Source organism: Semicossyphus pulcher, unplaced genomic scaffold, assembly GCF_022749685.1.
Source record: "Semicossyphus pulcher isolate SPU_LCO1_2020_fin unplaced genomic scaffold, fSemPul1.0.p SCAF_2, whole genome shotgun sequence".
Classification (NCBI taxonomy): domain Eukaryota; kingdom Metazoa; phylum Chordata; class Actinopteri; order Labriformes; family Labridae; genus Semicossyphus; species Semicossyphus pulcher.
The window spans coordinates 31,057,629-31,082,146 of NW_027211693.1; the positions used below are offsets into that span (position 1 = coordinate 31,057,629).

Consider the following 24,518-nt stretch of genomic DNA (forward strand, 5'->3'; position numbering starts at 1 on the left):
GCACACAGAACTTTAATAAACATAAAATAAGGTTCAGATTTTGATTCTGATTGACAGTGAACTCTTTAGAAAGAATCCCTACAGAGACAGACACTTTGATAAAGAGGAAGATGCTTATTCTTAATCCAGCTGTGACATCACTCTCTTCAGCCACAAGACTCCAGTAAAAACATTTCAGTCATGTTACCTCAGTTTGTTGCGTTGTGTTGAATCCCAGCTAACCATTTAAAACATTAAAGTCACACAACAATACAAACTCACTGATAGAGGCAGCAGAAGACCAGCAACTGTGTCCTTCGAGGTAAAATAACTCTTTTTGTCACTGGAGTCTGGTTGCTTTGGAGAAGGCGATGATAACAGCTGTTTCTGGTTTGAAAAAAGGATTTCATTCTGTCACAAAAAGGTCTGTAACGCCGGGAACACACCGGATGCCGAAGCGCTGCGAAGCGCCGCGCAACGAAAATCGCGCGCTAGCCGGAGCACTTCCGTTCACACCAGATGAGCATTTCTCCGCGCCGGTCGACAAGTGCCTCTGCTCCTCAGCTGTCGTTTACTCACATTTGGAGCTGTTTTTTAGTCATGCTCTCTCTCTCTTGCTCTCTCTCTCTGTTTGCGTGTGTGTTTTGACACCCCGCCTGCACCCCCTATAGCCAGTCCACTTTGTGTCTCTCTCTTTCTTGTGTGTGTCTGTGTGTCTGTGTGTATCTTCATCTCTCTCGCGCTCTGTTTAGATACTGACAAATGTATAAAAGCAAACAAATATAACATCGCATTTGTCAATCGCGGTGTTTTATTTTGAATTTTTTTTTAATTTTGAAAATTGACCGGATTCTCTCATTGTTTCATGTGTGACTTCCTGCCAGGATTGACGCGATCGCTCGCGGCTCGCGCAAAAAATAGACCAGACGCCGAAACGATCGCTGCAGGGCGCGAGCCGGCCGCGGCACGCCTGGTGTGAACGACACGATCGGTTAACATGGGCGCCGAAAGGAAACTGGCTCCGCTTCTCGGCGCTTCTCGGCTATTCGCGGTGCTTCAGCGTCTGGTGTGTTCCCGGCGTAAGGATCCTTTCTGTAATGTTGTCAGACACTTAGAACAACAATCTGAGCCTGTCAGTGGAAACAACAAGAACTTTTAGTGGCAGATTTGCCCTGAAAGATTACGTTTCAGCCATTGCAGCCTGCTTCATGGCTGCCGGCTGAAGCAATCTACTGGAGCAACTCCAAAACTTGTTGCACCCATTAGTCATTTAGACCCCAAAATATGTTAAAGAAAATAAGGCACTGGTTTAAAACACCAGATTCCCCTTTAATGTTAAATCACAGTTACACTGAATGTTGAAAGGCCTTTCTGTATGAAGAACTACAGCTTGTTTCTGCCGATATGGAGGTCATCTCCTTTGTGCATGGACGATTAACAATCTGCCGAAAGTTTCACCTAAAAAATACTAACAAACAAATACAAGTTATCTGTTCAATGCTATAATATAAGGCACAGGGCCAGTGTTTTTTGGTCCTAACATGACATGAAGTATTCTTGCGAATGTTGACAGCGACTCCAGACTTCCTCTCAAGGCTGAGGTGAAGGCTTCTGTGTTGGAGGCGGAGGAGGAGCTCGACACTAAAGCAGTGCAGAGAAAGGAGAAGGTGTGTTCAGAGATCATCTCTAGTTATAAGTTATCTTTTCATCAATAAAGGCATTCTTCTGTGCCGAGAAATACACAGAACACATTACGTACTGGTCTTAGTCGACCGCTGGAGAGATCCGGAGAATCGCGGCTGCAGCGCTCGTTCTCTGAGGGGACATAAAACAGCTTGAACACATTCATAAAGCAAATTAAGTGAAGAAAACTGTGCTCAGGCTGGGTTCAGGTCTGACACCACTCACCTATTGTGTCCTCTGACAGCTTTGGAGGAAAGACCTGTTGTTTGTCCTCCACACAGCTAGAGGGCGTAGCACTAAGAGCTGAGCTACAGCCAGGGTTAGAAGGGATGGGGATGGGGGGAGAGAAGGGAGGCATGGTTGGGGTTGGGAGAGGCTGGAAGAAAAGTGAAATATATGTCAAATATTTGAATCAAGAAAATTAATGAATACTTCAGTAAACTATAAAGAGAAGAGTCTCACCTCCTCCTCTTCCTCCTCCTCCTCTTCCCCCTCATTAAGGACGAGCTCGACCACCAATGATGGGAAGACACCGGTCCGTCCGTTCAGCTCTCCTTCCCAAAACCCATCGTCCACCTACAGATAAAAACATCCGTGCAGTGTGGTAAAATATACAAAATGAATAAGAAGTTTCGATACTTCTGTCATGTGGTGATAACTGAGAGCGACCTCCACCACTTTCGCTGGTGACGTGGTGAAGAAAGGTCTGTATAAACTAGAAACTGGACCTCAAGTTAAACATTGAGAATGAATCTTTACAGTAGATGTTTTACATGTAAAATGACAGATTTTCTAAATGGAGTCTGGTGGCTTTGAAGAGAACACTGTAACGTCTGTTTCTGGTTAAAATACATTTTCTTCTGATTAAAAAAAAGCTCTCTCTCCGTAGGGATCCTTTCTGTGATGTTTTCAGAAACTTAGAAAAAACAAGAACTTTTAGTGGACAGACTTTGATTGAAGGGCACATTCGCCCTTAAGTCTACTGGATCAATTCCAAAACATTTTGTACCTATTAAATATTTAGACCTAGTTAAAAAAAAAAACAGAATTACCTCAATTACACTCAGATCTAAGCATTGACTGTATATAAAGATGGACAACGCATCTCCACCTCCTTCTTTAGTACAAAGCTAAATATTGCTGCCATTTTGCTCATCTGTATCCAGAGTGTGTGCAGGAGAGATCGGCTGGTGTGGAGATGCAGCATTGACGTCCCGCCCCTTCCTCTACCCAAAACACACATTGACCTTGTGGCCTTGGCGTGTTGGAGCCCTCAGGTGGGCTCAGTCTGCAGCAGAACAGCTTCTTGTGTCGGTCTGAAGCAGATATTCACAGTGATGTAAACTTCAATGACTGTAGTGTTAGTGTTAGTTACGTCTTCTCTCGCCGTTGCTCCTCTACTCTGCTACTCGGGAACAGTACGCTGCAGGCGCCCCATTTGTCAACAGAGCTGTCAATCATGAGGCCACACCCCCTTTTTACAGCATCAAATAACTAATTAAAAGTAAAAATGAACACTTGGACATAAATCAGCATGATAAGAACTAACTATAATGACAGAAACCATGTTTGAGAAAAATGTATTTGACGTGTATTTTGATTTTATAGTTTGACTCATGTCCCATCTGTTAACATGGAGGAGGCGGGCTTTATGAGCTATACTGCAGCCAGTCAGCAGGGGGAGATAGAGAGGGTTTGGCTTCACTTATAGGGAGCTGTCATGTCGGCCATCTTTTTATACAGTCTATAGTTGATTTGTCTTCAGGTACAGTAAACAGAGGCTGGTCCAGATGTGACATCGAGGCTCTCGAGTGCTTCAAGGTATCTAATGATTTTACAGCTTGATTTATAATGGTTTGTTAGAGGAAGTCTGAACAGTGCTTATTTGTTGTGCGTTTCTCTGGTAACACAAACCTCTCCGTGTCGACAGCGTCTCAGGTGGATGAGCGCCCCCTCCTGGAAGGAAAGCTCCTCTGCACTCTGAGCCTGGTAGGAGTACAGAGCTCGTGCTACACCTGACACAGGACTCATTATTAACATGATATCACCACATCCATGTGACTGACCTTTAGAAACATCCGTGTGAGTAAGTAATACATGCATGTGCAGGAGTTATTTCAGGAGCTGACCTCTGCTCCTGTCTTTGTTCCCACTGGAGGAGGTGGAGCTGAAAGAACTGTCCAGCTGAGCGGCATCCTCTGCTGGTAGACACAGGAACTGCACGTAACGCTCAGGGACGTACCCCACCTGACCACACGAGTTACACACCTGGACAGAAAAAAGGGCAGGTACACAGACAGGTAATGAAGAGCTGGCATCGAGGATTGTTGTCACCATCTGTGAGATAAAAATGGCTGCTATCCTGAAGTATACCTTCAGCCAGTCCTCCATGTCTCCATCCTCAACCACTTGAAGCTCCTCCCCTTCTATGATTGACAGCTCGTCTGAATGACTCGCCTACAGGAAGTAAAGAAATCAACATTATGCAGCTCAGTACAACATACGCAGGATATAAGCCACATATAAGCAGTGTTACAGTAATCACATTACTTTTGTCTGTAACGCAGTAATGTAACACATTACTGTCTTAAATTCAGTAATCACATTATCATAAGTTCCTCTTCTGCCATTCATGCACACCCACAGTGCATGCTGTGCACACCACAATTGCTTGACCTCACATCACGACGTATCCAAACAGAGATAAGGCAAAATGTCAGAGCGACCTGCAACTTTTGAGGGATGTAGATAGACATTGCTTTGAATTTTTTGCGCAAAAGGACAATAATTTAAGGGTAAAGTGCAAACTGTGTCCAGGCCAGGAGCACCTATCCCCTTCTGTGAACACAACATGGAATATAACCAAGCACCTGCAAAAGCAACATGCGAACACAAAGCTGGAAAGACCCCCGTAACCAGAGTGATGCTCAAGCTGAGTGTACGCCGACCCCCACCGAGCAGCCACAGCTTGCTTTTCGACAACAGGTAACAAACGCAGAGATTAACAGGCTTGTTGCATCGTTTAGTTGAGGGAATGTGCCCGATACTACAGTAGAATCACCGTCTTTCAGAAATATACTCCACACAAATCCCTATCCTAATAAGGAATTGTCTGTCTTTTGCTGATACGTGGGCATGTGTAAGGTTTAACGTTATATTATTAGCTTACAATTATGTGTCAATGCATCTCATTTAAGTTTCCATTTATCACATGCACAGTAATCTCTATTTACAGTATCAGCAGGCTGCGGCGTATGCAGGAAAAACAGTCGGAGCGTAATCCATCATAATGACATCCCGGCTCCCATCAGCGTGATCGGACGACGATTTAGCTTCTTATTAATCTCTTTAAACAGACATCTGCATGCTAACAGCTAACAATCTGTTCTAGATCTAAAATGTAACTTGAGATGAATTCCCTTGACGTTGTGTCACGAAGGGCGTTCAACTGTCAGATTTCCCGACTTCCTCGAATGCATCAGATTGATCCGACCTCCATTCAACAAACAAGCATTTTAAAAGTTTTCTTCTCCTCTTTAGGACAGACCTGACAAAGCTTGAATTTTTACTTCTTACACATCTGCATCATGATGTTGAAATTTGGGCAAAGGTAAGACCCGTTGATAACAAGTAAATCACAAGAACACGGTTTCTCTTTCTGTAACAATGCAGCACGCGTAAAAGGAAGTCTTGACGGGAAGTCGATTATCGCTCACCGCCTGGCACGTTCATCGGTGTCCCCAGTAAGAACCTTTAATAACAAGTTTAAGAGCCAAATTGGAGTGTTGTGGTTGTAACGATTTGTTGGTACTGAGGGTGTCGCTGTGATGCCACAGATACAGGCATAAATGGTAAGTAAGAGCACTGTCAGGTTAGGAGTGTGATCCTGGAAGGGCATAAGGGTTTTGACCACTGTACCGTGAGGGCTGTGTCACTATTGTTGGATTGTATCTGCCGTGGATCCTTACCGATGAGAAAAAAAGAAACACATTTATCTGCAATCCAGTCTGGCTGCCATCTGTTTCAACTCAAATACATCATCTGCTACAGGTAACTGCAAACTGCGGTCAAGCGCGTCAGCCAGGTCGCTCCTGGATCAACATCTCAGTGGTTCAGCGTTGGACTCCTTTAACAACAAGTAAATCACAAGAAAACGGTTTCTCTTTCTGTAACAATGCAGCACGCGGAAAAGGAAGTCTTGACGGGAAGTCTTTATCGCTTACCGCCCGACACGTTCACCGATGTCCCCAGAGGCTACATCATATAAGACTATAGCCGATGGGATCCCAGATGCACAGTGATGACTCTTGGATGCAAAAGAGTACTGCAAAAGTAATGTAACAAGTAGTGCAACAAATTGCTTTCCACAGGGAGTAATTAAGTAATGCAATGCTTTTTAAAAAAGTAAGTTTTAAAAAGTTAGCTTGTTTAGCACAACCAGCTAGCAGGCAGTTATTAAGGCCTCTACTTCCTCCCTACTTCACAATCTCACCGCTTCAACAGACTGCGCCACACTGTAAACTACCAACATGCCCGAACAAGTATCATGTCACGTCCTGTCCAGGTTACTTTCTCTGTTTTTGACAATGTTGAACCTCTTAAACATCCAGACTTGAGACAGCAAAGACAGAGTTTAATGACCAGCTTACACCAAACGATGGAACACTCTCCTGTTTTAGCAGAAATGTTTACAACAGGGAATTTGGTTGAACAATCATCTGGCCTGAGGCTGGACATAGCTGCATTTAAAAATACCAAAAGAAGCTGAATTGAAATGCTTCCTCTTCCTCCCTGTTGATTTGTCGGTGTCGACACACTTTCTCAACATGTTCTCTCCTGTGAGCTCACTTTACTTCCCAAAATGATGACCACATGACCTCATAGCCACTGCATTTAGAGAGGTGTTAAATGGACACATTGACATATCTGTGAGGTGCATGGTTTTTATATTTTAACAGCATTACAATAAAAGTTTTACCACCACATGTAAAGCACTGACTCCAGGTTTACTGCAGAACTTTTACAGACAAACTGTAAAAGTGTTGACTGAAGCCCGGTCCTGATGTTCACCCATGAGTCTGGTTCTGCTCGAGGCTTCTGCCTGTTAAAAGGGCTTTTTTTTTCTTGCCACTTTTGTCGTCTCATTGAATAATATAACAAAGAGTGTGTAGGATAATATTTATAGGACAGCTGAAATGAGACAGGAAATATAGGGGGAAGAGAGTGAGGGATGACACCAGCAAAGGGCAGAGGGCGGGAGTCGAACCTGCGGCTGCTGCATAGAGGACTGTAGCCTCTGTGTTTGAGGATAAATGGAGCTAAACCACGCCCCAAAGGAATATGATTTGGCGCTCTTTGGATAAAAATGCATTGATTGATTGTTTGGGTGATCACTACCTGGAAGCTGTAGATAACTCTGCAGGCTGCAGGGTAAACACACACTCCAGATGCTGACACTGGATCTGCAAAGATGTCTCCGTTCTCATCGTCGTAGTCCTCAAAGTCTGTCAGCTCAAACTCGTCCTCCTAAAAAACACAGGAAACATCAGATAAGAAAAAATAGTTCAATCAAATTTTACTTTTCCAACAGGTTGTCACGACTCAGTTCCACATTCAGTGTCCTTCTGCCCCCAAATACTCGCTTTTCAGCTGCTGAAAACTGTCATGTTTTATAATTTTTTTGTTATGCATTCAAGTTAAGTTTTCATTTCCTGTTTTACTTTTCTTTCCCTTTCTTTTCCTTTAATCTCTATAGGCAGGGATCGGGATTTCCATGAAGGCAAGTGTTCTGGTGTCCGTTTGAACTACGAGTAATTCTGACCAATCACGTATCAGCAGGCTGCGGTGTATGCAGGAAAAACAGTGAGGAGAGCAAAAGCAGGCGGAATATAATCCTCCGTAATGACATCCCGGCTCCCATCAGCGTGATCTGACGACGACTTAGCTTCTTAGCTAACAATCTGCTCTAGATCTAAAATGTAACTTGAGATGAATTCCCTTGACGCTGTGTCACGAAAGCCGTTCAGCGTTCAGATTTCCCGACTTCCTCGAGCATTGTAAAAGTTTTCTTCTCGTCTTGAGGACAGATCTGACAAAGCCTGAATTTTTACTTACTTTTATTATTTTTACTTACTTTTACTTCACTTACGGTGTCTCTCTCTGTAACAATGCAGCACGCCGAAAAGGAAGTCTTGACGGGAAGTTGTTTATCACTTATCGCCCGGCACGTTCACCGGTGTCCCCAGAGGCTGTATCGTCTCAGACTGTAGCCAATGGGATCCCAGATTACTCTCCCTTGTATGTTGCTTTGCTTCCTGTCTTGTGTCTCACCTGTGTCTTATTACCCCCTCTTTCCCAGTGCATTAAGCCATTGACCCTGTCTCTGTGCCAGTTTGTGTCATGAAACCCTGTGATGTGTTTCTTGTGTAGAAGTCTTCCTCAGGTTCCTTCTGGTGTATGGCCTTATTGGACCTTGTCAGTTTTCGATGACAACTATACAGCAAGTCAGTTTAGCGCTTTCTTTATTAAATGTATTTGATACTCTGTAGTAGAATCAACAGTTAAACAACGGTTAAAAGGATTATTTGTTCGTTTTTCTATTTCTTCATCTTTATCAACTCAAATTTTCAGCAGCTGCAAGAGAGGAGGATAGCATTCTTCCTTTGAGCTCCTCATATCACCTCTTTCTCGTAATAAGTGGAGCTCAACAGGGAGACTGATGGCCTAGAAATGAGTGCAAATGAATAAAGAGCGGAGATAAGGACATCTTTCACGTCTCAGGCCTGCCCGAACTTAGACTACAGAAACTCTGGATCCCCCAACAGCTCTCCAGCTTTTCAGTGAGGACTTTAAGGACGTTGTGTGTGTGTGTGTGTGTGTGTGTGTGTGTGTGTGTGTGTGTTTGCATACTGAAAAGTCCTCTGTCGACTTCCTCTGCTCACTGAGGTGTCTCTCTCTCTCCAGCTCCTCCTCCGCCTGGCTCATGGCATCTCGAAGCCACAGTTCGATTCCTGCGACGCTGTCTGACAGCAGAGCCAGACGAGCCTCGGCCTTCACCCTGCTGAGCTGAAACAGGAAGGAAACAAGACATCACGCATTCTGATCAATTTATGAACCAAAAAAAGCACTCTCTGGCCTCCGACCAGTTCAGAGTGCTGCAGCTCTACAACCAGCTACATGAGGCAGCTCTGGGATAAAGAAGCTAACATGGTGATATCAGAGGAAACAGGGCTTTAAATATGGTAAACCCAGTCTGCTGCCACTTTTAACAGTCGATATCACATCAACCCAATCCTGGCTTCTCTACATTGGCTCCCTGTTCGTTTTAGTTAGTCTTAGTCTTATTTAAAACAAAAAGGAGCAGAATGCTAAAGGGAAAAGAAGCACCTTTGCTTTCCTGACGCTGTCCTGCACCTCAGCTATCTTCTGCTCCACGCTGAGCCCGGTCTCCCCTGACAGGAGCTTCAGCCGGCTCTCTAAGGTCTGCAGAGCCTGACAGAGAAGCACAGACACAGATATACGAGTATTATTTTGAACATATAACACTTACTTCAAATAAAGTCAAGCTTTTGTTGGATGAAAAAGGAAAAACACAAAATAACTCATTGCAAAGCTTCTGCTTTCACTGATCCTTTCAAAGGAAATATCTAAATGTTGACCAAACCAAACAACGCTGTACAGCAAGTACTCTTCATCGAGTCTCACCCTCTCTCCATGTGTTAGGATCTTGTAGTCTTTGGCAGCTTTTGTAGCCCATTTCTTGGCCTCTTTAATGAGACAGCCCTCAGCTTCTGGAGCACAAACCTCCTGTAGAGCAGAAACCTGCACAAAGACGGACAAACATCCTGAGCTTTCCACACATCATCACGCATCTTCATGCATCAAAATAACTTAATAAAGTAGCCCTATGAGGACATTAAATGTTTAAAGTTTCCTCATAGACTGTATAAATAATGGACATCATCCACTGGTTTCTCTGTGTAAATGAAGCCGCCACGTTGGGCTTTTTTGGAGCCAGAAGTGAAAGAAGCATTCAACACCCGTGGCTGATTCATTAGCCTTTGAATGAGCTAGTTTAACTTCATGTTTCCCACAGAGGAGATTCTGTTTGTGGTGACTGACTGCAGGTGTTTCTTTTATCAGACTAAAGAAGTAGCGGACTCGTCGCTCACTCACATGGTGAGAGAGCGGCGGGTGAACGACTTGAATAACCGGTCTTCTCTCTCTCTTTGTGCAAAATTGAACTCACTGAAAAGCTGGAGCTCAGACTACTTGGACGGTCAGAAAGTTCCATAAATCTCAGAGAGAGAGAGGGACAGATTATTTGTCTGATTTTTGCATAAAAATCCCCAAAAGGCTCCAACAACACAAACACAGCAGAGAGGTTAAATTCAGTGACTCTGTGACTCATAGACGGTATAAAGAGATGAACGACATGACAGCTCCCTATAAGTGAAGCCAAACCCTCTCTATCGCCCCCTGCTGACTGGCTGCAGTATAGGTCACAAAGCCCACCTCCTCCATGTAAACAGATGAGACATGAGTCAAACTATAAAATCAAAATACACGCCCGATAGATTTTTCTCAAACATGGTTTCTGTCATTATAGTTAGTTCTTATCATGTTGATTTATGTCCAAGTGTTCATTTTTCTGACAAGTTTATTTTTAATTAGTTATTTGATGACAAATTCGGCTCCTGCAGACGATCAGTTCTTAATTAGCAGAGTGGAGGAGGAGACGTAACTAAAACAATCACTACAGTCACTGAAGTTTCCATACCTGTGAACGTTAACCTCAGACCAACACAAGAAGCTGTTCTGCTGTTAAACACACCAGCGTGTGAGATCTTTGCTGTTTTTTCAGTAAGTTAAGTGTGTGTTTGGGTTAGCGGAAGTGGCTACAGCCGACTGCGCAGACTCTGGCTCCAAATGACGTCACCATCGCAAGATGGTAGCGCCTATCATGGGGGCTATTTTGGCATCAATTTCATACAAGAGCAGATGGAGACGTGTCGTACATCTATATATACAGTCAGTGGTTTGACTTTGTTGGACTCTAACAGACAGCACTATCCACCTGTCACTCAAGTGACCACTCCCCTATAATTCAATCGGTAATATAATGTAAACAGGTGAGTTTAATAAAGATTCTCCCGTACAGTTGTCATGAAGAGAGAAATGAGCTCTAGAGACCCAAACTGTTTTTTGTACCAGGCTGTAAACATGTTTTTTTCAAAAAATTTGGGGCTTAATGGGGATTGACTCGCTTTTGGAGCAGGCCTCTAGTGGACACTCAGATTACTGCAATTTTTGGCACTTCCAGTCGTGCCTAGTTCCTCAATGTCTACAATTTGAGTTCACTCACACAAACACACCTTGTCACATGGAGCCTGCTGGAAGGTGAATTCAGGTGTTTTGCTGAAGGAGATGGATTCTTGGAGAAACTGCAGCACATTTCTCTCTCTGGTCACCTGAAGATGAATCAACCAATCAATCATAATCAGGAAGAAGAACAACAATTTATCCAACACGTTCCTTTTCAAGGCAAAACTTCCATCATTTGAGGGAATAAAGAGGGTTGGAAGCATAAGCTCTCGACAGTGTAAAGGCCACTGGGAGCACATCGGGCCACCAAAGCAGCTCAGACTCCATTAGCACAGGTTCAGGTGAACAAAGGCTCAGTGTGTTCACCAGTGCCATCACAAGAATAAAAACGTAGGTGTAAAAATGCTTTCTGCCCACCCACAGTTTCTGAAGGGAACAGCTCACCCAGTTGCCACATTAGTTCAAACATTTCATGTACGTGTTGAATTTCTCTTCGGTAAACGTTCTTTCTAAAACCACCGGTAAGTTTCATGGCTATTGGCACCACAATTTCTCCATTGAAAATAATCTCGCTCTTCTCTTCATCCTCACTTTCAAACACTCCCTTCCTATTTGACCTTTTCACCCTTGTTTATTTCCTTTCTTATTTTCCACCTTTATGCATTTCGTCTGTCTTGCCTGTAACCCCTCTGCCCCTCACCTCCTCGAGAGACAGAGTGACAAATGTCCTACGTCTGGTTTCTCAGGAGCTACCGTGGGATACAGTTATTGAAACTGGTGGTTAAATTAACGTCACACATACGTCCACTCTGACTGCCATTAAGGACGAGATGAATGACAACTTCCTCCAGTGAAACACTGATAAAACTGAGGGCCTCCTCATTGCCTCTGACAGCATTGCCCCTAACATTGCTAAGAGTCTCGGTTCCAGTTCATCGTCTGTGAAATCAAGAATCTGAAATCTTGGAGACAGTTTTGATCAGAAAATGTTTTTTTTAGCAACATATATCAGTTCATGCTTCTTACATCCAAGAAACACTGCTAAATATAAATCTGTTGTCTCGCATGCTGAGCTAGAGATGCTCATTCATACTTTTATTTCTTCCCGGCTGGATTACTGCGATTCCCTCCTCACCTGCCTCAATAAAGGGTCCCTTGCCCGTCTACAAACTGCCGTTGACAGGCTACTAACTCGGACCAACCGGACAACTCACATCACTCCCATCCTATCCTCTCTACACTGGCTCCCAATGAAATTCAGAATTCATTTTAAAATCCTTCTTTTTGTCTGCAAAGCCCTGCACAACCAAGCACCCAAATACATTGCAGACCTGCTCCACCCATATATGCCCAGTGGATCCCTCAGCTCCTCTGACCAGGGTCTACTTGTTGTTCCTCGTGAATGACTGAGGACAAAAGGTGCCTTTGAAACTCTTTGCTCAGACACTTTGGAACACTCTTCCTACTCATCTTAAACTGATGCTTTTAGCAGTTAAAGACATATTTGTTCATTTCGGCTTTTGACCATGTAACTTAATTTGTACAATAACATTTTCCATTCTGTGTTTTGTTCATTTTTTGGATTGTTGTTGTTATTATTGTACTGTGATTTTTTTGTGAAGCACTTTGTTCTAAATGTTACAGCTTTTTTAACATTTGACATTTACAGGGTTTTTTTATCAGAATAAGATCAATTTATCCTCACGCTCTGAAAAGCTACCAGACTGATAAAAACACACGTCATTTTACCCCAAAGAACACAGAAGTTGCTCGTCTATCCCTGCCACAACCATTGGTCCCTATTTGGCATTATTTAGTGTTCCAACTTAGTCACACAACAACATAAACACACTAACCGATCGAGGTACACATGCAACTCCTGTGAACTCTGAGGTAAAATGAGTTTGGTGGTGTTGAAGAGAGCAATGTAACAGCTGTTTGTGGTTAAACTAAATCCTCTTCCTCGTTAACAAAATGTCTGTGTCAGTAGGGATCCTTTCTGTGGTGTTCTCACACACTTATATAACAATCTGAGCCTGTTGGTGACAACAACAAGAACTTTTAGTGGACGCACATCCATCAAGCCCAGAAATATGTATACTAATAATGAAAATAGTGTATGCACACACACATACCTTGACTACAGTCTCCCATATCCTGCTGTACTGCTTGTGTGTGGCCAGACAGGAATCCATCTCTGTCCCACACAGCAGGGTGAAATGTCCTCTCAGATCATCATAGACATCACCGTCCATCAGCTGGTGAGGGAATAAGCGTACAACATTTTAACACTACAGCTTTAATGCACGACTCTAAACATTTCACACTAAAGAGTTCAGAGTTTACTGTATCAGATGCATGTTTCTATCTAATACAGCTCACAAAGCAGACTGTGAATGACAGACGTCATATTAAAGAATCCAGAACTATCATTGAGGTTGCATTTTAGTGACACACACAGTGACCAGTGACCTGGCATCTGATTAGGATGCCTCCTGGCTGCCTCACTTTGGATAATTTCCAGGCACGTCCAACTATGAGGAGACCTCGAGGCAGACCCAGAGCTTGCTGGAGGGATTATATATCCGGTCTGGCCTGGCAAACGCTTTGGAATCCCCCTGGAGGAGCTGGAAATTATTGCTGGCGAGAGGGACGTCTAGGTCACCTTGCTTAGCCTGAGCCTGCTGCCAACCCGACCCGGCCGCAGATAAGCAAAAGAAAATGGACGGGTTTTCGTTTTTTCTAAACTTAACCAAGTAATAAAACTGCAGCCTTTCCACAGTGTTTATACCAACAATATAAAAAGCTTTCTTCTTCACTTAATTGCACTTTGCATCAGCATTCTTTCTGAGGTACCTGCCACCATGCACGTATTGCACTGTGTTACGGGCTCCTGGGCAGTTTTGTATTCACTGTGAGATCTGGCTGCTTCTTACTACATCCATGGCTTCTTTATATCTATTCATTTAACTACTCAACTACTTAATAATGCATCAAAGAAGAAGAAGAAGTAAATATAAGATTCTTTGACAGAGGGGTTTCTGTCATTTAAATACTCAGAAACCCACGTACACTCAATGAGCAAAGCTTTTTAGGGAACTGACATCATTATTGAAACAGCAGTTTTATATATTGCCCTTTTGGCTTTTGGTTTTATTTTGTCTTTGATCTTTTTTTACTGAGAGCAAAAGTGTTGTTTCTTTTGTCTGCAAAGATGAAAAGTAGTTTGAGGTGTTCTTGGTTAGTTTGAGAGAATTAATTATGAGGAAAACAAAGCAGATGGTGGTGGTATTTAATTTTTTTAATTTATTTTTTGTCAAATCTAACATCAAGGAGGAAGTGATGATGATCATAAATGTACAGACTGAGAAACAAGAAAGCAGACTGTGCAGAGAAAACCAACATCAGCAGTAAGACAGGAAGTTATGTGGTCAGTGCTTTGTATCAGATAAACAAGTCATGGTGGAGTTTCCTTTCCTCAAGCTTTTCTGTGTCAGTGTGTGTGTGTGTGTGTGTGTGTGTGTGTGTGTGTGTGTGTGTGTGTTTTACCTCCATAACATGTGGTAGGTCATTAGTATAGTAGTGTTGGTGATGGGCGTTGACTGCTGCTAATGCCAGCAGGTACTCATTACGAACTTCAGTCAAACGGTCGTCACACTCTTTCAACCTGGCGCTGAGCTGCGTACACACACACACACACACTAAATTATATTTTCCAATCAGGTTAAAAAAAAAAGACATCACAAGATTTACCATGGTAAAACATGGTATGGACATGAATTTAACCCTGTTACATCAAACTTCCAGTTATATTGTGCATCTATTAAAAAAATATAAGTCAACCTGGAGGAGAAGAGAAATATTCAGAGAAAAACTCAAAAAGTTCTGAGATTAAAGTCGTACATTTGCAAGAAAAAATGGCAAATTTATGAGATTAAAAAGTCCTAATAATGCAGACTTTGTTGTACAGTATAAGCCTCCATCCACACAACAAAACGACTGACACTTTGATTTAAAGTAGTTTTGTACATTTTTGTCTGTGATGCAGGTTTGTTTTCTTTTAGTAGCCATCATGAGTTAGTAGGGTAACTGTCACCCCTGGGGCAAACAGGGAGCATAAATAGGTGTTTTTGCAGCAGAGGGTCGCTCAGTCTTTCTCAAGTCTGCTTCTTGTGTGCAGAGAAAACTAAACATGCTCCGAGCTCCGTGCCACGCTCGCCTGTGTGAGCAGCAGAGCCAACATGGCAGAGAAGAGAAACAGGTGAATCAGAGGGAGGGGGCCGTTAACCACAACCTACTTTTTGGGGAAGTCATAAAAATGTTCCGATAAACACTATTTTACATTTTTTCCCTCACAAATTTATGACTTTATCATCTTATAACTGGTTGTTTTCACACACATTTTTCATTTTTTCTGGCAAATTTACGACTCGAATCTTGTCATTTTCTTGTTTTTTCTCAGGACATTACTCTTCTCCTCCGGCTCCAATGTGTGTGTTTGTTTTTTTTATTTAACAATGGCCCTAATACGCCGTTGTAATCTTTTGTGTGACCTTTGCGTATTTTAGCTTGAACAAACTGCAACCAGCTGGAAATTAAAGCAGTGAAAGATTTCTAAACCAGCAATTCTAATGATTCCAAAAGTGAGGTAATCCCCAAAGACCTGCTTTTTATAATTGCATATTAGTTATGCATAATTAGCTGCTAGCTGTCTGCTAGGTGTCACTTCAGCTAACTCAGTCACTGAACATCTCGGCCGTGTTTGTGCTGTTAAAGCATTTTCAAAAACTTCCATGCACATGTCTGACAAATGTACGTCCTCTGCTGCTCATTGTACGAACAGACCGTCTGCTTCAGTTTGTTTCACTGAGTGAGTTTCTGTTATCATTATATTTGTCATATTTTAGCACTAATTATCTGTGCTCATCACACCTGGCTTGTTAGCTTAGCTCTTTAGCTAACCAGCTAGCTAATGCATAGCTGCTGGCATTCCTGTAAACCTTTGATAACTTAGCGATTGCAAACCCCTCTCTCCTCTCCTCTTTAAGTCTCTCATCTTAATTAGGGCTGCAATAACTAATCGATTAAATCGATTAAAATCGATGATTGAAATAGTTGGCAACGAATTTCATCATCGATTAGTTGGGTCTTTGTTATGATGCACGGCATGCGCTGTGAAAATGTTACTGGGGGACTGAAACGGCGTCTATTTTCTCTCCTCTCCGTTTTGTGATGGGCCCATAGCCGAGCCGCTGATAAAGCAGCAGAGGACAGCTGACTGTGGTAGTAAAGCTGTTGATAAGCTAACGCCACTGGTAAAGCTAATTTAACGCTAACTCTTGATAAAGCTAATGTCCGGCTTCATTTAACATCACAACATGGAGAGAAAACTAAAACTAAAGTATTTCTGTCTGTCAGAATGGACGCAAATCTATCGCTAGTTAGCTGAAAATCGTTCGGACAGACTCTGGAGTATAACATGACGTTATGGAGTTTTTGAATATTTTATCCTGTTATCCTGTTAGTTAGAGACAGACTGAAGTGAATCTTTTATTCATTCAGAAACTTGAGCGACATCTGATTAAATATATATTGGTTAGTTACATTTCCCTGTTATACTCATGACATTCATGGCCGCATCCCCAATGTTTTTTTTTTATTGTAGTGTCCTCGTCTGGACTTTCCTTTTTCATGTGACATTATTAAGTAAATCAACGAGATACTAATCTAGTTACATAATTGATGTATTAACATTGCATTGTACAAGAAAACAAGATATAATATTTTTGTGTTTTGAATATAATGCTAATACTAAAGTTGAGCTTTTTTTCTTTTTATCCGATTAATAATCGATGAATCGTAGAAATAATCAACAGATTTATCGATTATGAAAATAGTTGTTAGTTGCAGCCCTAATCTTAATATGGTCACTTCTGACTCTAAAAAAACAATATGGCTACCGCCAAAATGCCAAACTGGAAGCATAAAAACAGCAGTCCACAAATCAATCCCACCTGCCTTTCTTGTTGACTCCAAATGCGTCACAAAAAGCTGTACTTGAACTGCTCTCCTGTAAATGTCTTACTCATTTCAGATTCATACCTTAGCAGTCATCTTCTGGAGTCCTGCTTTAGAATGGAAAATCCCATGTTCACTCTTTCTAGCCCTGAAAGAAGAAGTTAAAATGATTTATAACATATTATAAATATACATGAAGATAAGATAAGATAGAACTTTATTAATCCCGAAGGAAATTATAGTGCCAGATAGCTCCAAAAATACAGTACAAATTAGAGAAATACAAAAAACAACTCAAATATAAGTGAAAATATAAAATGTAAAGTGTACGGGTTAATGCAAAAGAGACACATATAACACATATACAGAATGCTGCCACACGTCTCATATATTCATAAATAACAAAACCTGTGTTTTTCTGCAATAATAATTTAAAATGTTGGTGAAGAGCATCCAAAATCTATGAATATGAATAAATCATAATAAATGAAACATACAAACATTTTCAGTGGTACCATGTGATGCAAGGAGATTAGCTCTATCCGAGGGAAGCACAACCGTAAGCTGAAGGAGCCCACGGTTCATCACCGATCACTCCACGTTTCAAATCATTTTTCCCCACTCAGCGACACACCGGCCAAGAAACCGACTCTGTTTGCGAAGCAGGCGAGCAGAGTAAAGTGTATTTGTGGGGCCAGAGCAGATGACCGAGGTAAATTTTAAGTTTTTTTCTGACTGTGTACGTCTACCTGTCTTTCTACCTGTCTGTCTCTCCTCTATCTCTCTTTCTTGCCTCATCCAATCTCAGCAGATGTGTGCTCACCATGAGTCTAGTTCTGCTCGAGGTTTCTGCACATTATGCACTACTGCAGAGTAGGTAACATTATTAAAACTAATTTTTTGTCATATTTGCTCAAACTGTCACTTTAAACATGCAGTAGTACATGAGAGAGATAATCTGTAAAATAAATCATGTTCCTCTGGCTCCTCCTACTGCTCCTAATTGCAGTAGAGAGAGGGACCTGGAGGTTGTAATCTTTCAAATCAAAGTCTGCTCTCTTCTCCATCTTACCTACTGCAGCTTTAAAGGAAGTTTTTATTGCTCATGGTGGATTCATGTGATTGTCATTGATTGATTAATTTAGGTGTTATTTGGGTTTAGCAGGAACAGGGGCAGATCCAGACTTTTTTGACTGGGGTGGCCCAACTGCGGCACTGACTTCAGGTGTGGCATGAACTATGTGTCCACACACACATGCAAATGAATAGCATTTAATTAGTACCAAAGGGAAATATGCCTCATTGAAATGGAAAGAAAGCTACGAGCAGCCTGTTGGAACACAGCCCAAGTAATTGATGTTAACACAAGTCCCGCCTCTGACAAAGCAAATAGCCAATCATAGTTTAGGATTTTGGGGTGGCACTTGGGGTGGCCAATAAGATTTCAGGGGGTTTATATGACACAACAAATTGGAGCTTGTTACTAGTTTAATTGTCCACATTACCTTATTAGTTATGAGACCTTTTCTTGACAAACAGCTAGTAGAAGGAGCGTGAAAAGTTGTGTTGTGTTTGGGCTTCGCTCCTCAATAGAATCATTTTTTTCAAACAGGCATCATGTGGCTCAGCCTGGTGACGCCTGGAGCAGTGTCAGGAGGGACAAACTTAAAGTATCTGATGCTCGCTTGGTTCTAAATAGGAGTTGTAGTGACTCGTAAGTCTTTACCATCCGTTGTCACTGCCCTCCACATTTAATCATCATCCTGCCTGTTCCTGTCACACACACACAAACACACACCTGGTCTTTGCATCTGCAGCTTTCTCCCTGGCAACACTCGCGATGTGACTGAGTTGATAGTAGCTCTTCTTGATCCTGTGAAGCTCCCGCAGAGTATCCACCACCTCCCCCTGCACCCTCTGAAGACGCTCCAGGCCCTAGCACACAAACACACACGCACACACACACACACACACACACACACACACACACACACACACATACATACACACAGCATACTTCTTCATCACCCTAGCCTTTGATCACTGTGTGTGTAACTGTGCAGCTCTCTGTCTCACCCTCTTAGTTCGGATGTCCTTTGCGTTGCGAAGACTTCTGGAGGCTTGTTCAATCAGCCGTCGGTATTCATCTGCAGCAGCAAGTCGTGACGCAGCAGACTGAGCTGTAGCGTCTACCACTGATCGCCACACACCAAACACACTCCTGAAAACACACACACTGATAGTTTTACTCTGCAGTTAACTGTATGAGCTAACCATGCACTTGCATTAAATTTAACAACCTTTAACCTCAAAATCAACCATGGTTCTTGGAAAACCTGTTGAAATGACTGTTTGTTTTGTTTGTGCGTGTATGTTTAGTGTGTGTGTGTGTGTGTGTGTGTGTGTGTGTGTGTGTGTGTGTGTGTGTGTGTGTGTGTGTGTGTGTGGTTACCCAGAAGCAATAGCATCTGCGTTTCCTCTTTGCCAGTCTCTTTTCTGGTACTGGACAGCTAACCTCTGAAGAGCCTGAAAATGCAGTTCACCACTGAATAAAAACCCAAATACAGACAGTAAAATTAATTCCTCTTTAAGTTATAACCTCCCAATGAGCACCAAACCGGATTTAACTGTTTAAAAGTTTGATATTTTCTTCATTTTAGTGTTGAAAGTCTGACAAAAGTGATGATTGTACCTCCATTTCTCAACACAAAGATGTATTTTCAACACAAAGGACGGCGCTTTATAGGCTTTGTGATGTTAACAAGAAGGTTCAGGGACATCGTAAAGGGAGTAGTTTGAAACACCCCCACACACACACACACACACACACACAGAAGAAGAGAAAACGCTCTCAAAATTCTGTTTATCTCCTCCTTCTTGGGCGGAAGCTGTGTACCAGCAGAAGGTAAACACAGCTGTGTCAGTGCACATGTGTAGCTAGCTGACTCATACGTGAGATGTCAGAGAGGACAGCGTTTACTTTGTGTAAATATTCACATTACTCTGAGTGTTTGGGTGAAAGGGACGAGAACAACATGACGGTGAAATGTAAGCTGTGTCTGGAGGATAAGTGCTCTTCAGCTGTGAAGAGCTCGACTTCAAATGTGAAGAAGCATCTGCAGTTTAATACAGCTCCACAACACTGGTGGGACTAAGAGCCCGTGTTGTATTGTTGTCATGGAAACGGCTGTGAAAATGTTGTATGGCTCTGCCCAGTTCACTGTCAGATTGTTAGTGTAACATGCAGAAATTTTGGAGTTTGAGGAGTGATAAGATAATATTTTAAACCCCCTATTTGGAGCCTGCAGGTGGTTGCTGGGGTGGTGGTGGGGCTGAAAGTAAGAGCGCAATACTGGTGCAGGGCAACGATGGCAATGACAGAGCAGAGGGAGAGACAGGAAATCTTGCAGCTTAAATAGACCGCCAACTGGGAGGAAGTGTTTGTCAGGTGATGTTGAAGTGATGCATATCAACTATTAAATCAACGCAGCTTGAGTTGTCTGCCTGAACTAGCTCGCAGGCGTCGCCCCATTTATGGAAAGTTCAATGACTGTAGTGTAAGTGTTAGCTACGTCTCCTCTCACCGTTCCTCCTCTACTCTGCTACTCAGGAACAGAACGCTCCAGGAGCCCGATTTATCAACAGAGCTGTCAATCATGAGGTCACGCCCCCTTTTTACAGCATCAAATAACTAATTAAAAGTAAACTTGTCAGAAAAATGAACACTTGGACATAAATCAGCAGGATAAGAACTAACTATAATGACAGAAACCATGTTTGAGAAAAATGTATTTTGATTTTATAGTTTGACTCATGTCCCATCTGTTACCATGGAGGATGCGGGCTTTATGAGCTATACTGCAGCCAGTCAGCAGGGGGCGATAGAGAGGGTTTGGCTTCACTTTGAGGGAGCTGTCAGGTCGTCCATCTATTTATACAGTCTATGGTTAGACCACATGCAACTGGGAAACTGCCCCCTTATTTTTCTTTTCAGTGAGATTTAAATGTAACTTTTTCAAGAATATTATTAAAGGAAACTGCATAATTAATTTCATCCTTCATTTATTTTTGTCCTATAAAGTTGGTTATGTGTTTGTCAGCGTTAGCATACACACACACGTTTATCCTTTGTTCTCACGCATATATGTGACACATTCTCCACCATGGTGCAAACGCACATGAAGCTCTCTCGGCTCTCTGAAAAGCTGGAAACTCTGAACATCTTGAGAGAGGGAGTTAAAATGAAAGTATAAAAAGGGATAAATCTACAGTGGGGATGGCAGAATCATTCTGACATACACAGTCACAACACAGCACTCAGGTGCTGATATGGGACCTGAAATCAATAAATGACGAGCATTTCCAGTAAAAATGTTCCAGTAATTGAACTAATAGTGGACTAGAATAGTTGTGGACTCACCTGACCGTATTCTTTCTCTATGGCTGCTCGCTGCTTACTGAAGGACCTTTGGGAACACATAAACACACACATCAGCAGACGTGTAATTTAACATGCTTTCACTGTATTGATCTTTCTGCCTATCACCCTGCGTTCAGTGAATCTCGTGGGAGGGTATCAGAGTACCTGATCTCCTCCAGCAGTTCAGTGTCCTGATGTTGTTTGGCCTGCAGTTTGCTGAGCTGCTCTGAGAATACAAGTTTCACCTGCTGGCTCTCCTTTACCTGCATGCACACACAAAACACACAGAGGCCGAGGTCAAATGTTAGATCTTTTCAACATATACAAAACCTTGGCCATGTTTATTTATCACACCCAGAGCAGGAAGCTCAAACGTTGTAGGATTATTTTCTTTTTTTTTCAGGTTTAATTTGTATAAACTTTGTGAATCTTTAAAAACCATTTTGCTTTTACTGGCTTCGGTTTGATTTGCACCTTAAAAGACAGGGCACAATACACATCTGGGGTCCATTTCAGAAAGGAGGTTCAACAAGCCCTCAGTCTGACCGCGGACTGTGGTTTGACTTACTCTGAGTTAAAATTCGCTGGCTTTTTGGTTTCAGAACAGCTGATCAGAGTTAGTTCAATCAACTCTGAGTAGGTTCAGCCAGAGTTAAGTGCGTGCACGCTGACTACAAAAAGCCAGCATTAATGGAGCAACCGATACCACGATTCACCATGGCAACGGTACACAAAAAGAGGTCCTCCTACGTCACACCAGGGGAGCTCGAAATCCTCATGCGGACATTCAACGAATACGAGCATGTTTTTAGAAAAATAAAGTAACACGGCTGCAGCTGCAAAAGAGAGAGAAGTGGCGTGGGAAGAAACTGCTGCTCGAGTTAATGCGCAAGTTTGAACTGGTCTATTTATTTAATACTTAATCACGACCGGAAGAGAAGCTAAAATTTATATTAATTTAGGAGCAATCCAGCGGGGAAAAACGTACATGGAAGCTGGTAAAAATAAAATACCAGAACATCATTCAAAGGTGCGGCTCAGGCAGAACAGGCTCATGGCTGAACCTCACTTCAATCATATTTTAAATATTAAACTAATGAAAAATCATTCAGTGGCTGTTTTAATGTGCATTAGCTTTATCCCTAACATGATGCTGACTTCACATACATTACAATTCATGTTGATTAAACTGAATTGTGTTTAGTTTTCATAGAGGCACTATGAAGCATTATAAGCTATTAGATTAAAAAGAAACCTTCCTAAATTGCAGAAGCTGCTGCTTAAAATAAATAAGACATGTTGTTAGCATGTGTCACAGCTTGTTGTAGAGCAGCTGAAGCTGTAGTGCTGTTGTCAACTACCTGACTTGACTGAATTTGGCCACTGCAACTAAGTGAAACACACACTTTAACAGGCTTAGCCTCCCTTTAAAAGATGCACTTCGAAATCTTAAATGTTTCCCTATGTTTCTGCATAAAATGAGGTGAGGGTTGCAGCAAAAACAGATCATTTTGACCTGAAGGTTATAACATGAAATTTAGTCCAGCTCTGACAGGAGTGCAATATATAATGCCTCAGCTGTCTGTACGTTCTCTGATACCTGCAGACACTTTCACTCTTACACAGGATCAATGCAATGCATCCAACATTAACATGCCCTTTGAATGTAGTTTAAATAAAGGAATGTTACCTTTCTGGGTGGAGGCTGCATGGTCTGTTAATGTCTCCGTTATTCTTTAAGTTTCTCTCAGTTGTGGAGCACTGCTACTTCCTCTATATTTTCACTAACATGTGCAACCCTCTCTTTCACTCTCTCCCTCTCCCCCACCTCTCTCTCTCTCTCTCTCTCTCTCTCTCTCTCTCGCTCTCTGTGGTGCTGTGTCGAGGACAGCCTGTAGAGGGCAGTATCTGCTTCATCAAACAAAGGGACAGATCATAAACTCAAAAATACAAACCACAAAAGAAACAATGTTTCAGGTAAATCAAGGTAAATTATTCAAACAAAAAAACATACAAATATATATATGTACATATAATGACTTCATATAATGATACACAGACTATATATAGCTCTATAAAAAATGAAGAGACCCCTCCAAATGTTCCTAAAATCAGCATCTCTCTCTACATGCCATGGCCATGGTCTGAACCCCATTGAAAACCTCCTGAATGTGATCAAGAGGAAGATGGATGGTCACAAGCCATCGAACAAAGACGAGCTGCTCTAAGAGCGGCCAAATCTCTTTTTTACAGATTCTATATTTAGAATTTATAAGAAGGGATGTAGATTTTAGGGACGGCAAGTGTTCTGGTTTCCGTTTGTAGTAGGCTTGTAGTCCGAGTGATATTGATCATTCACGTATCAGCAGGCTGCGGCATATGCGGGAAACACAGTCTGTGTGGAGAACAAAAACAGGCGAAACGTAGGGCGCCGTAATGACATCCGGGCTCCCTTTAGAGGCTATCTGACAATGATTTATTAATCTGTATAAACAGACATCTGCAGCAAGTTCTGCTAACAATGCATGATGGATCTGACCTCCCTTCAACAAACGTCTCATGTTAAAGTAGTTTTCTTCTCCTCTTGAGCACAGACCTGACAAAGCTTCATGTTGATTTGTTACTAACCTGCATCAAGATGTTGTTATTTCAGCAAACTGAAGAGCCGTTAATCAAAGTCAATCACAAGTAACAATGCAGTACACGGAAAAGGAAGTCTTCAGTCGTTTATCGCTAACCGCTGGCTAAATGCCCGGCATGTTCACCGTTGTCCCCAGACGCCATATCGATGTCAAACTACAGCTGATGGGATCCGAGCTTGAGAGCGCTGACAACAGCACTGACAGACTGGTGGAGAGCATGCCAAGATGCATGAACGTTTAAAGCCAGGTGATTCCTCCAAACATTGATCTGTGAACTCTTCCCGAGTTAAAACAGAATTCTGTTGTTTAAACATGAACATGAACTCGTTTTCTTTGCTTTATTCAAGCTCTGAAAAACAAATCTTTAGGTTTTCTTTACGAGTCATAACAATGAAACAAAAGTTAATTTAAAACAAACCTATAAATATAAGAACCAGAGAAAAACATGTTTT

General features: G+C 42.1%; 1 protein-coding gene across 1 annotated transcript; it reads right to left on the reverse strand.

The window, feature by feature from the left end:
* Positions 1 to 23,197, reverse strand: LOC138598557 (F-BAR and double SH3 domains protein 1-like). The gene is made up of 21 exons (XM_069670357.1): positions 23,115 to 23,197; positions 21,590 to 21,687; positions 21,425 to 21,470; positions 19,457 to 19,530; positions 19,081 to 19,225; positions 18,803 to 18,939; positions 17,089 to 17,152; positions 14,536 to 14,664; positions 13,122 to 13,244; positions 11,037 to 11,132; positions 9,367 to 9,483; positions 9,049 to 9,153; positions 8,572 to 8,727; positions 7,060 to 7,188; positions 4,036 to 4,119; positions 3,792 to 3,930; positions 3,577 to 3,677; positions 2,125 to 2,238; positions 1,888 to 2,038; positions 1,739 to 1,794; positions 1 to 1,620 (listed from the first exon to the last, which is right to left on the reverse strand). Exons 1-21 carry the CDS (start codon positions 23,133 to 23,135, stop codon positions 1,570 to 1,572), a joined length of 2,136 nt encoding a protein of 711 aa, XP_069526458.1. The 5' UTR covers positions 23,136 to 23,197; the 3' UTR covers positions 1 to 1,569.
* Between the last annotated feature and the right edge of the window lie 1,321 nt (positions 23,198 to 24,518).